The sequence below is a fragment of the Giraffa tippelskirchi genome, chromosome 2 (genome assembly GCF_054371585.1).
Source record: "Giraffa tippelskirchi isolate mGirTip1 chromosome 2, T2T-mGirTip1v1.2.pri, whole genome shotgun sequence".
Classification (NCBI taxonomy): Eukaryota; Metazoa; Chordata; class Mammalia; order Artiodactyla; family Giraffidae; genus Giraffa; species Giraffa tippelskirchi.
The window spans coordinates 176,871,070-176,884,474 of record NC_137276.1 but is presented as its reverse complement, the minus strand read 5'-3'; the positions used below and the strand labels follow the sequence as shown (position 1 = coordinate 176,884,474).

The 13,405-nt window shown below is 39.9% G+C and overlaps 1 protein-coding gene across 4 annotated transcripts in view; it reads left to right on the top strand.

Annotated features, from left to right (window-relative positions):
- The window catches only part of LOC145539006 (uncharacterized), a 207,820-nt gene that overhangs the window by 106,542 nt on the left and 87,873 nt on the right, over positions 1-13,405 (top strand). For 3 of the 4 annotated variants that reach the window (XR_014077495.1, XM_081572246.1, XM_081572245.1), the window contains one exon: positions 10,814-10,890. The exons of the other annotated variant lie outside the window; for it this stretch is intronic. Coding sequence is in view for 2 of the 3 variants with exons in the window: in XM_081572246.1 (XP_081428372.1) it covers positions 10,814-10,890 (77 nt within the window). In the remaining variant the exon portion in view is untranslated. The remainder of the gene's footprint in view (positions 1-10,813; positions 10,891-13,405) is intronic. 4 annotated transcript variants of the gene reach the window in all.

The window sequence follows — 13,405 nt, the reverse complement described above, 5'->3', positions numbered from 1 at the left end:
GGAAAGAAAAATGTTAAAGGACATAGTTTAGTTAAAATAAACCATTGCAGGTGTACATCAGTGAGCCAGGAGTTTGGAATCCTCGAATACTGGTGATTTATAAATGAAACATTCTTTTTGTTCAGTAGTTTGATAATTATAGGGTTTTGTTGTTGAGTTTTTAAAAATATTTATTTACTTCTTTGCCTGTGTGGGGTCTTAGTTGCGGCACACAATATCTTCATTGCATCGTGTGGGATTTTTTTGTTGCAGCACACACCCTCTAGTTGTGGTGTGTGGGCTCTGTAGTTGCAGCACCCTGCAGGCTTAGTTGCTTCACAGTGGACTCTTAGTTCCCCGACCAGGTATTGACCTGTGTCCCCTGCATAGCAAGATGGACTCTTAACCATTGGACCACCTGGGTAGTTCCTGTAGGTTTTTCTTTTCTTTTTTTTAACTAGAGGAAAATTTGTTTACAACGTTATGTTGGTTTCTGCCATATGTGAAAGGTTTGAAATATTTTCTCAAATTATTTGCATTAATTTGTGTTATATAGCACAGGGAGCCCTATAGGTTTACGAACTTGCTAAACACAGGGAGCTCCATAGGTTTATAAACTTACTAAAAATTATTTCAACTCTTTCATGTACTTCAAAAAACAGAGGCATCAAGAACTGAAGAACAAAATTAATTTTAAAGCCCTATGAGTTAAAGCAAGGACTCAGAAAATGACATTTTATTTGCACACAACTTAAAGTACTTGGCATTGAAACCAGCTGTGAAAGTATGAGACAGTCATAAATATTAGCTCTTAATACTGCTTCCCAAATAATTAAAAAGGCATATCCATGACAGAACTTGGATTGTTTGTTTCATCTTTTTCCTCATATGTCTTTGATTAATACTTGAGTTTCAAATTCTCATATTCTGGTATTTTTAGGCTGGGAAACAGATAAGTAGAGAGGTTAGAGAAATCACCTATATGAAGAATGAATAAAAATGCAGAATCACAGCTTCCTGTATGTTAAATTTTCCTTGTTTTTCTCCAGCCTTATTGAACTTACCTTTAGTAACCTGTCAGCTCCAAGTTCAGCCCCTCTACATGACCTTAGCAAGTCCTCCAAATCTTGCCCTACATTTTGGCAAGAAAGTATACCAGATTATCTTACCTTTTAGTTTTTAAATCTTTCGGAAATTCTTACTTCTAACTGCAACAGTTAAAATTGGACATGGAACAATAGACTGGTTCCAAATAAGAAAAGGAGTATGTCAAGGCTGTATATTGTCACCCTGCTTATTTAACTTATATGCAGAGTACATCATGAGAAATGCCAGGCTGGATGAAGCACAAGCTGGAATCAAGATTGCCAGGAGAAATATCAGTAACCTCAGATATGCAGATGACACCACCCTTATGGCAGAAAGTGAAGAAGAACTAAAGAGCCTCTTGATGAAAGTGAAAGAGGAGAGTGAAAAAGTTGGCTTAAAGTTCAACATTCATAAAACTAAGATCATGGCATCTGGTCCCATCACTTCATGCAAAATAGATGGGGAAACAGTGGAAACTGACAGAGTTTATTTTGGGGGGCTCCAAAATCACTGCAGATCGTGACTGCAGCCATGAAATTAAAAGATGCTTACTCCTTGGAAGAAAAGTAATGACCAACCTAGATAGCATATTAAAAAGGAGAGACATTATTTTGCCAACAAAGGTCCATCTAGTCAAGGTTATGGTTTTTCCAGTAGTCATGTATGGATGTGAGAGTTGGACTGTAAAGAAAGCTGAGCACCAAAGAATTGATGCTTTTAAACTGTGGTGTTGGAGAAGACTCTTGAGAGTCCCTTGGACTGCAAGGAGATCCAACCAGTCCATCCTAAAGGAAATCAGTCCTGAATATTCATTGGAAGGACTGATGCTGAAGCTGAAACTCCAATACTTTGGCTGCCTTATGCGAAGAACTGACTCATTTGAAAAGACCCTGATAATGGGAAAGATTGAAGGCAGGAGGAGAAATGGACGACAGAGGATGGGATGGTTGTATGACTCAATGGACATGAGTTTGGGTAAACTCTGGGAGTTGGTGATGGACAGGGAGGCCTGGTGTGCTGCAGTCCATAGGATCGCAGAGTCAGACGTGACTGAGCAACTGAACTTTTAACTATACAGAGTACATGCATACATTGTGGATACAAAATTCAAATGTTATAGATAAATTAAAGCCTCCCTTCACTGTTACTCACAGTCCTCTGTGCATGCCTGTAATCTTCCAGACTTTTTTCTATGTATCTATTGGAATATGCAGACACAGCTATAAGTCTCAACCTCTACCCTGAGTTGCAAAAAAAAAAAAAAAAAAATCCCTTATATTTAGAGTACTCATTCATACTCATTTTAATAGCATGAAAAAAATTACTTCAGTCCATCAGTTCCTTCTATCCTCTCTTCTGCCATGGCTGCATCTAAATTTGGTGTTAGTTAGAAAAGCATCTGGTCCTTGAAGTCATCTGTCCCGTAGGCATTTTTAAAGAAAACCCTTGTTCGCATTCACCTAGATCTTTAGAACTGCAACTGCCTTTGCCACATCAAGATGGCATAGTAAGACAGTCTACCTGTATTGCCTGTAAAACAAGATAATTTCTGTGATGACTTCCAAGGTCTCTGATGCCTGAACTCCCTTGGGCCTTTCATCTCCTGGACTCTGCCTGGGAGCAATATTTTCCCACCAAAGGAATCTATACTTTCATCACTTGCCTCATTAGCCCTTTTTCTCAGTTCAAGGTGGAGTTTTGTTGTTGTTTTGTTTTTTCAAGCTGTGGAGTAAGATGGGAGAAGACAGAATTCTCTCTATTCCTTTAAGAGAACTTACACTTTCAAAAACCAGCCTTAGGAAGAAATATGTATGTGACATTTCTACCTTTCACCAAAATATTTCTTTCTGCTAGGGTAATGAGCCTGGGATGGTCAAGCTTGACACAGCAAGGTATGAGGACAGACTGAAATTATTAGAAGGATATTGCAAAAAAAAAAGAAAGAAAACAAAATCATTTTGTGCTTACTTTATAAAATTTATACCACCCTATGTGTATTATTCCATAACTTGCCTTTTCTTATTCAGTGTGCCTTAAAGATATTTCCATGTTTCTCTATATAACTCTACATTATTCAGTCAATGGTCATTTGTTGAGCCTTTGTTGTGTGCCAGGGACGATGTGTATTGCATGGAAAAACAAGCAAAGTCTCATTCTCATTAGTCTTACTTGTTAGGGAGAAAGATAACAGTTAAATGTACATGTGCATGAGAAATATAACATGAAGTGATGGGAATTAAAAAGAAAATGGGATGAAAGGATAGAAACAGGGGTGGCTTTTTAGACAGAGGACTTCTCTGCAGAGGCAACTTCATTCTTTTCAGCTACTTCATGGTATCACATCCCCTGGGGTGTCCTGGTGGCTCAGGCAGTAAAGTATCTGCCTGTAATGCAGGAGACCCAGGTTAGATCCCTGGGTTGGGAAGATCCCCCAGAGAAGGAAATGGCAACCCACTCTGGTATTCTTGCCTGGAGAATCCCATGGACAGAGGAGCCTGGAGGGCTACAACCCATGGGTTCACAAAGAGTAGGACGACTGAGTGACTAAGCATGCATGCAAAGAAGATAGTGAGGTTTGTTTCCCATTTTTATTATCACAAAGCATGTTGTAATATTTGCCTCCTTGTGCACATGTACAATGTTCTTTGAATAGATACTGAAAACTAGAATTACTTGGTCATACTTGCAAACTGCTCTCTGAAATAACCATATGATTTATACTCCCATCACAAACTGCTTATTCACTATAACTCTGTTAGTTAATTCTATCAAAATTGCTAATTTTTACAATCTGATATGTGAAAAAAAATGATACCTTGAATTTTTAGTAATTTGCACTTCCTTGATTCTTACTTAGGTTCAATATCATTTCATATGTTTACTAGACATTTAAATTTCCTGTCTTGTAGAATGGCTTTTTGTATCCAGTGTCCATGTATCTATAGGATCTTTGGTCTTTTCTCTTTAATTTTTTGGAGCTGATGTGTTCAGGGTAATGATATTTTACCTTATATATGTAGCAAATATTTTCTCCCATTATTTGTTCTTATCTTTGTCATATAAAGCAGCTTTTATTTATATAGTCAAATGTATCTGTGTATCCATATAATAATCATACCTCCATCAGCCTTTTTAATTTTGAGTTTGTAAATTTAAATTCAGCATACATTTCTTGAGTATTCAGTATGTGTAAGACACTGTGTTAGGCAATTTAGAAGATACAAAAATAAGAGACTGGCCGTCATGGGTCTCACAGTTTACTGTTGGAAATACATGTGCACAAATCTGCTGAGTCCTGTAAAAAGAAACTCTTCGGTGGAGCAATGCCTAGCTCAGAACAAGGCACCAGGAAAGCTTTCACAGAGGCAGTGGCATTGGAGAGTGGGTAGCCTCTTGAAAGGCAGGAATGGGAACAAAGGAGAAACAGCAAAAGCCAGGCAGAAAAGGCAGCAGAAAGGGCTGGGGAGAAATTTCTGGGGAAGCTGGAAAGTGGGTATATGGGTAGGAATAAAAGACGTAAACATAATGGAAGACCAGATTGAAAAGATCTTTTCCCCATAAATAAGAAATAGAGTAGTAAGTTATACACTTCCTAGTTCCCTTGAAAAGTAGCCATTAACTAAAAGAAGACTAGTGACCCTGACGGAGAAGGCAATGGCACCCCACTCCAGTACTCTTGCCTGGAAAATCCCATGGATGGAGGAGCCTGGTAGGCTACAGTCCATGGGGTCGCTAAGCGTCGGACACGCTGAGCGACTTCACTTTCACTTTTCCCTTTCATGCACTGGAGAAGGAAATGGCAACCCACTCCAGTATTCTTGCCTGGAGAATCCTAGGGACGGTGGAGCCTGGTGAGCTGCCGTCTTTGGGGTCGCACAGAGTTGGACACGACTGAAGCGACTTAGCAGCAGCAGCAGCAGCAGCAGTGACCCTGAGAAGTGAAGTAAAGATTTGGAGTGACTGGATGAACATAGATGGCCTTGCCCTCTGGCTTGATGATAGCTTGCAGATGGATCACTCCATGATCCTTTGGCATGTGTGTGAGCAGTGCCAGAGGGCACTGTCTTCTGGTTTCCGCTGGCCAGAGCCCTTGCCCGACAACAGCTACAATTTGCAAGTCTTATGTCTGTTTTACCCTCCTGCAGAGGTAAGAGTTGGACCATTTGTGCCTTATGACCACACAGTCCTCTGGAGAAGCTGCCAACGAAAGCATGTTTTGGATAGAAATCTTAAAACAAAAAAGTAAAAAAAAAAATTTAAACACCCAAGACGAATTTGGCATAGGGGTGAGATTTCACATCCAGCTCCTCTCTGGGCTCTGCCATTTAGTCATCCTCCAGGATGCAGGGGCTGCCACAGGGAACTGCTGCGGGGAGTGATTAGGTCTCCTTGAGCTGCATCAGCAAACATTCGCCTTTGATAGGCAGTTGGAAAGTAATGGGATTTGGGTTTTAGTTCTAAGGGAATGGTGGAAAATGTTGCAAACAGCTGACCTCCTTCGCCCCTGCTGAAATGGCTGCCTTCCTCTGTACTTTTTATGTTGCTTTGGGGAGAATGACAAAAGACAGATGCTTCTTGCTGGAATGCGAGTTGTTTAATCATTCTTTCTAGTCCCAAGACAGTTACTGTAGTTTCTTGGAGCTAACATCTTGGGCTGTTCCCTGGTTTTCAATATCTTGTAAATGTGTTGTGTTGTGATTTTCCATTGCATGGAAAATGAGAAAGTCTGTGAGTGAGGTTTTGTTTTTTTTTTTAAGGTGTTATGTAGCAGATGGTGTCCTTGGGTCAAAGCCTTCAATTGGGAGTGCACGAACCATAAGCAAGCTGTAAGTTCTTGTGTTTAGACACAAATACACAGCTTGGTCCATCTCCTATCTCCCACAGCACATCACTCGAGTCTACAGAGACACTCTTGTCCTTTCCAAGGTTCAGCAGCAACATATAAAGTTCATCTTTCTAGTAGCATGACATGTGCCCACAGCACCCACAGAGGAGACCTGCTTCTTCTCCAGGTTCTGTGGCCCCCACTGAACCCCAGGAAGCTGCACAGTAGACAAGATGCCCTTAAGAAACAAAGTAAAACTCTTCTGTTAGCCACAAACCACCCTGCTCAATAGGTCTCTGTATTCATAAAGATAACATAGAGGAGAAGCTGAAAAGATGTGCATTTTCATCATCTTAAGGAAGAAGGTAAATGATTAATCTCATAATCATACACAACTGTTTTCCCAGGAGGATCACATTCTGAACAACAAGCACATCGTAATAGCAATTTGGAAGATGATTCCTTTCTTCTCCCCTAAGAATCTTAACATTTTCTTTAGTGAATCTTGTTTAATTTTTTTTCTCTGATTTCTAGTCTATGTATTTTGCTCTCTCTCATTAAATTTGCAATTTCTCTTGATTAGTCCCCTAGCCTTCTTCTGCTTGTGGAGAGATGATCATTTCTTTCCTCTCTGGTGATTACCATACCTCTGAGGAGCTCTCTCCTCCATGTGTGGGAGGTTTAGAGTAGAACAGACATGATGGGAAGTGGAAATCTACGTCCGAGGTATACCTGTGTGGGGTCTCTGTGTCTTAGACAGAAGAAACGTTTCAGGGATGGATACTTCATTCCGTTTTTTCTACATACCAATGTGTGTATAAGGGCCTTTCAAAAGCCAGTAGAATGAATAATAAGACTTTTTGTTTCTATAGCACCTTTCCCAAGGACATTTGTAAATATAGAAGGATTGGCCTCAAAACCTTCTCTTCAACTGTATTAAGAGCAAGAATTATTTTCATATTTCATGAGGGGGCACCAGAATAAGGAGAAGCACCTCAATCCTGCCAGCTTTACCCAGCTCAGAAACCAAGTCCAACCCTGTAGAGATGAGTGAAATCAACCAGCTGACCCACTGCTGCTCCAGCCTGAGGCCCCGTGCCTCTCTTTGGTGCTCCATTGTGCATAACCAAAGTTCTTGGCTCCTTGTTTGATCTTAAAATCAGTGTTGGGTGAATCAGTCAGAAGATTTGGACATTCTGTTCAGAAAACGTTATAAATTCATCAAGAAATGCTGGATCTGCAAAACTCTCCTGGCATTCTCAATAGAATAGCAATCTTCTGTCCCCAGATGACTTTAAGAGATGTGGGAGTTGTGTGAGGAGATGATACAGACAGTTTCCATTGCCCTGAAAGAGACACACCCTGTCACAGCTCCCTGTCTTTATCGATGGTGTCCTCTCTTCCCTGCCTTGTCCACCTGTAGCATTCCTATGCATCTTATAGAACTCAGTTTGATTGCTATCATCTCCCTCATCAAGGCTTCCCATGCATTCTTAAGTTCTGCTTTTTTAACAAAGTCCCAATTTTGTTTATTAGGATGAGTGCCTAGAGAAAGACACTGACTTTAGCCCAGTTCCATGGAAGACCTCATCAATGTAAACATGATCTCTGGCCCCTTTGCCAGAGATTGGATCTGTAGCTTTGACCAATCAGACAAGAGAGGAAGCTTATGAGGGCTCTAGGTCCTTGCAAATAAGATGGGGTTTGAGGAAGAAATGCTTGGCCCTCTTCCTCTGGACATGCTGTGTCTGGTTGTGGCCTTTAGATGGTTGCCATTGTCTCACTTGCAGCCTGAGGATGAAGCAAACGCTGATGATAACAGAGCAGAGACAAAGATAAAATCCAAGTTCTTCAAGGCTTTGTAGAGCCATTGAAATAACCAGACTTGAGGTTGGCCCTACTTCTGGATGCCTTCTTGTATAAGATAGCAAGTGGCCTTATTAACTGTCAGAGCCCTAGTTTCTGTTTCATGCAGCAGCTGAGAGCCTCCTAATGTGTCCAATGATTTTCCTTAACTACAAGCCACATCTTCAGTCAGAATTGAGTATTCCTTCCTTTGATTGCTATAGCACTGTGTATATACCTCTATTAATACATCAATTCTGGACTTTAATGATCCACTCATAAGTCTGTCTTCTTTACTGTGAAATCTTCAAGGATCATATTTTACTTAATGTTTGATTCAAATTTTACTTATTTATTTTTAGAATTTAGTGTTACGGCTGACACATACCAAGTAATTAATGAATATTTGATGAATGGAGGAACAAATTTACTCAAAATATGTCAAGTGAGTGCACATAGGCAGCCTTGGGAATAATCAATTTAAATAACTCATTGAGATCTTAGCCCTTTACACCCTGCTTCTAGAACTGACTGTTTTTTCCATCACCTATTCATCCATCCATCCAATCCACAGAAATGCCAGGCACCATGCCAACCTCTAGGAATTCAGAGAGATACACTGTCCTCTACTGGCATAGATTCCATTCTGCCCTCCACAATGTAAATTGGGGGCCCTTTGGCCCTTTGATACCATTTCAGATATAAACACTGTCTGGGGATGTGTGGGAAGCTGGCAATGGATAGAAACAGTGCTCTCAGTGTAAACATATAGGCTAGAATTGACAAGAAAATGCTCAGGAAGACTGGTGAACGTATATCCAAGAGAGAACAGCAAAGGGTGCTGCTTCCTGTCTGAGTGCTGTGGGCCATCTGTAGAACTCTCTCTGGACACACAGTGTGGGACATTTGTGGGACTCTCACTGGGCACACACCGTGGGGCATCTGTGGGACTCTCACTCGGCACACACCATGGGTCATCTGTGGGACTCTCCCTGGGCACACACCATGGGTCATCTGTGGGACTCTCACTGAGCACAACTGCTGAGTTGTCTTTCTGGCCGTTTGTGGCTGTTTAGTAATGGAGAGAGTCTGCAGTTTCCTAAGAAGAAAACACTCTCTACAAATTTAAGGATTTCTGAATATTTCTAGTTGATTCCCTGTTTCTTTCTTCTCATTCAGAAAATTACAAGCTATAAGCCACTGGGAAGAAGGCAAGAGAATGTCACACTCTACATCTAGCCAGAACCTTCAAAGATTATAGAGTTCTTCTCCTTATTATTAGGATATAATATATTTTCAGTGTTCAGAGTTCAAGTAATAACTATTGGTAGACGGTGAACTTCTAATCATCTTTGCAGTTCTCAGTAGTGCCTAAGAGTCCCAATCTTCTGGAAAAATCTTTTCCTTTAATGTCAAAATAAAATAACTCAAGCTGTAGCCAGTGTAGTTTGGGGAAGTACAATACCCTCCCCAGCATTTTGAAAATGCCTAATCAGTGCTTGCCTTCCTCTGTGGCTTCTTGTCATCTCTCTCCCACCTAATTTTTGTCATCATTGGTCTTATCACAAGGCCTACCAACTGCTGCCCACTTTGTTCTGTTTCCCCCAGAATGTGGACAGAGTTCCCTCTTCCTTCGTTTCAAAGCACCAATAATCACGAAGTCTATTGTGTGTAATAGATTTTAACTAAATATTAACAGAGAGGCATCTTTAATTCTAAAATTCTTTAGCTATCCCTTCAGAGAGAATTTATGACCAGCCAGTTCTCTTTTTGTAAATAAAGTATTAGTTGCTCAGTCATGTCTGACTCTTTGCGACCCCAGGGATTGTAGACTGCCAGGCTCCTCTGTCCATGGAATTCTCCATTCAAGGATACTGGAGTGGGCTGCTATTCCCTCCTCCTGGGGATCTTTCCTAGCTAGGTATTGAACCTGGGTCTCCTGCATGGCAGGCAGATTCTTTACCATTGAGCCACTAGGGAAGCCCCTTTTGTAGCTAAGGCCTATTCTATTTCTTCTTTTACCTGATTCCTTTACCTGATTCCTCATGAGATTCATAAATTCCTATTTCTGGGTCCCAGAAAGAACACTTTCAAATTATGCTGATCATTTTAGTTCCCTTTGTTTTGGTAATTCCAATGCAATATGCAGCCTGAGCCCTACTTTCCCTGTCTGAACTATTGGTATATTTCCCTAAACAGGGAAATTTTCCTCTCATGTCTTTTTTTTTGCATCAAGATTGTAAAAAAGACTAAAGTAAGACTTAAAAGAGCAATTTTTAAAATCTCTACATTACACTTGTTTCTCAGTTTAGATGTGATGTACTTGGCATGTGAGGTCCTTGGCACGTGGTGAAACAAAATCTTTAACAACAGTAATATTCACTCTTTCTTTGAAGATGGCAATTAATCTCATGAATATTTCATGTGTTGTTTTCCTTTTTCATCTTGTGATCCTTTTAAGGACTCCCATAAATTCTCTGGAGAGGGAAACGGCAACCCACTCCAGTATTCTTGCCTGGAAAATCCCATGGATAGAGGAGCCTGGTGGGCTACAGTCCATGGGGTCGCCAACAGTCAGACACGACTTTGCGACTAAACCATCACCACCATAAATTCTCTCTTGAACCCGAACTCTCAATCCAAACAAAACAAACTGTGAAGTCCACTTTGTGAGTGCTCTCTTCAACAAACAAAGCAAGTCCACATTCCAGCTGGCTTCTGAGTAACACCCAATGGTCTCTTTACTCTGAGAGTCTTGGTTTCCTCTTTTGTAAAATGAGGAAGTTAGCCTACTTTTTCTGTTGCTTCCTTCCAGCTTTAGAAAATCATGTATGCCTCTTAAAGATGATGGGGGAGGAGATAAGGGGTTGGACCCAAGAAGTGGAAAAGGCCAGCTAATCTTATTTGTAGCTCTGACCATCTGCTGCCATGAACACTAACATTTGATAAACAAAATGTTTCAACCAAAATTAAGTGATAGGGGTAATACAATTCAAGTATGAAAAAAATTTTCCTCCTTAATTTTAATTTAAACCATTTTCCTTTTCTTCTATAATTGTTTTGGAACTACCCAAGAAGATGCAAGAATTGGTCTTAAGGAGGGACAGTTTTGTAGAAAAATTAAAGAAAAAAATTCAAGATTACTGTCTGAGGTAAGATTTTAGCTTGCTTAGAAATGTTAAAAAAAATATTAAGTTGAAGCACCATCTAGTGGCTCTCAATTGTGTTTTGATAAAAGTTGCCTCCAATTTCCCTCAATTTAGGACCACAATTAATTTGTTGTGCATGTATATGTACATGTATGTTCAGAAAAGAAAATAATGCTGTTTTTTTTTTTATCTTTATATGTGGGTAGGATGTTGAGAGGAAATAGTTTAGCTTTTTACTCTCCCCAGAAAGTCAGGGCAGTGAGAGTGGAATAGACAAACATGAACTTGAGTAAATCTCTTCAGGCAGTAATGGAGTCTCTTCTGTGGAAAAAGAACATAATAAAATCCCATAGATTTCAGTTCCTCTGTTTTTCTGCTCACATCCTCTCTAAGAGCCCACAACAGTGTCTTTATCTTCCCAATCTTATAATGCAGACATGTCCTCACATGTCTAGGGATTGGCTGACTATTAGGTCATCTTTGCCCACCTCCAGCTTCCCACACCCTTTCCTATCATAAGCCCACAGCATTCCTTGAGTTTACACAACTAGCAATTCTTTTGCAACTATCATAGAGATGGCTTTCTTGCCTATGATTACTGTGTTCTAAAGTTACATCTGATTGATTAGCTCTAAGGGAAGAATGAAAATAGACCATGACAATGCACATGAATAGAATATAACTTGCTTCATAATCCAGGAGAACAAAAATAGGCCATGAAAATGCACGTGCATAGGGCATAATCCATGTTGCAAGACCAAGAGCAAATCTTATGATTGGTAAGCTAGATATTTATATCAATTAGATTCAGTGCAACTGCACATGGAGTAAAACTGAAAACAACAGTGCCATGAACAAAATAGTTTATTCTCTCTCACACAAAAATTTAGAGGTAGGTAGTCTATGGCTACTTCATGGTCATGAGGCACCAGGATGCTTCTATCTTTTGTTTTCACCCTCTTAATAAGTTAGGTTCCACCCTCAAAGTTACCTAAGACCCACTTTGGCTGGTGTACTTTCAGTCATCACACCCGAGTTGCAATCTAGGAGCTAAGAATAAAAAGGGCCTCTTCTTTCTCTTTAAAGAATGATTCTTAAAATATAACACAAGATGTACCTTTACACTTGTGATAACTTTTGTAGGTGGTCATACTGAGTTGCAAGAGAAACTGAGAAATGTCTTTTAGCTAAGTATGTCTCCACACTAAATAAAAGTGGAGTTTTATTACTAGGCATGTGTCAGAAACCTAATGTGACAATAATGCTATGTATCAAACAACCACAAAAACCTCTGTGACAATTGCTCAAATGTCTGAGATCAACTGAAGGTCAGGTAGGCAGCTCTTCTGACCTTGACTGAGCTTCTTCATACTTCTGGGGGAGATGACTGACAGCTATTGAATTGTGTAGGCTGGCCTTGACAGAAAGTGGGGGATGATCCTGGGGTGTCTCAGCTTTCTACATCTTTCTCATCCTCCAGAAGACTAGCTCAGTCATGTTCTTATGGAGTAGCAATAGAAACTTTCAGGACCTCTTGAGACCTAGGCTCAAAACTGGTACACTGGCACTTCTGCCTCATTTTATTGGCTAATGCAAATAAAATTCTTTATGGAAAGAATTTTCCATAAAGACTTTTTATGGAAAGAAGTCTAAGGTTATTGACAAATTACATGGATAGAGGGAGGGGAGAAAATTTGGAATCATGATTACAATCATCTACTATGAGATGAAAGGGGAAATGAACATTGCACCAGGCAGCTAGCAATCTGTGCAACAGTGTTTTTGAGGCTGTAATTGAGTTATAGTACTAGACTTTCTTCCATTTTATACCCTATCTTAAAAGGGAGGGAATTATGATTTAAAAAGAGAGAGAAAAGAACTAATATAAGTTATACACGACATTCTTTACTAAATTATTTCTTGACTCATGTTTGGTTACTAACAGGGTATTAACCTTCACATTTGTCTTATTATTTACTGTAGGCAGAGTTTGGATATATGTACCCAAAACCTGATTTTATTTATTCCAAGGCAGCTACACTACATTCTTTAGCTTCCATAGCAGTTAGTGTGGCCATGTGACAAGCACTAGTCAATGGAATGTGCTGCTGCTGCTGTGAGCAGAAGCGATTTCCACTAAAATCCTGCATCTATCTTTGTCTCTCTCTGTCCTCTGTCTCTGTATCTCTCCATACTTCTCCTATTCACCTGCTGAACAGAAAATACTCTGAGAAAGGCAGAACCATAGGATAAAATTGTAGCTTACAGCAAAATTCCTCCTACCACCTGCCCTAGCCCCACTAGCCTGCATTGGTATGTGAAGTGAGCAAAAATTAAACTTTTGTGCACGAATACACTGAGATTTGGAAGTTGTCTGTTTCAACCACTAGACTATCCTGCTTATATTAGTATTCTCCAGGTAGTATGCATTCATTTTCTCCCTTAGAGTTTTGCTTAAAATAAAAGTAATAGCCCGAATCACCTGCCACTTTACACAATAAATTTTTCCTTTATATAA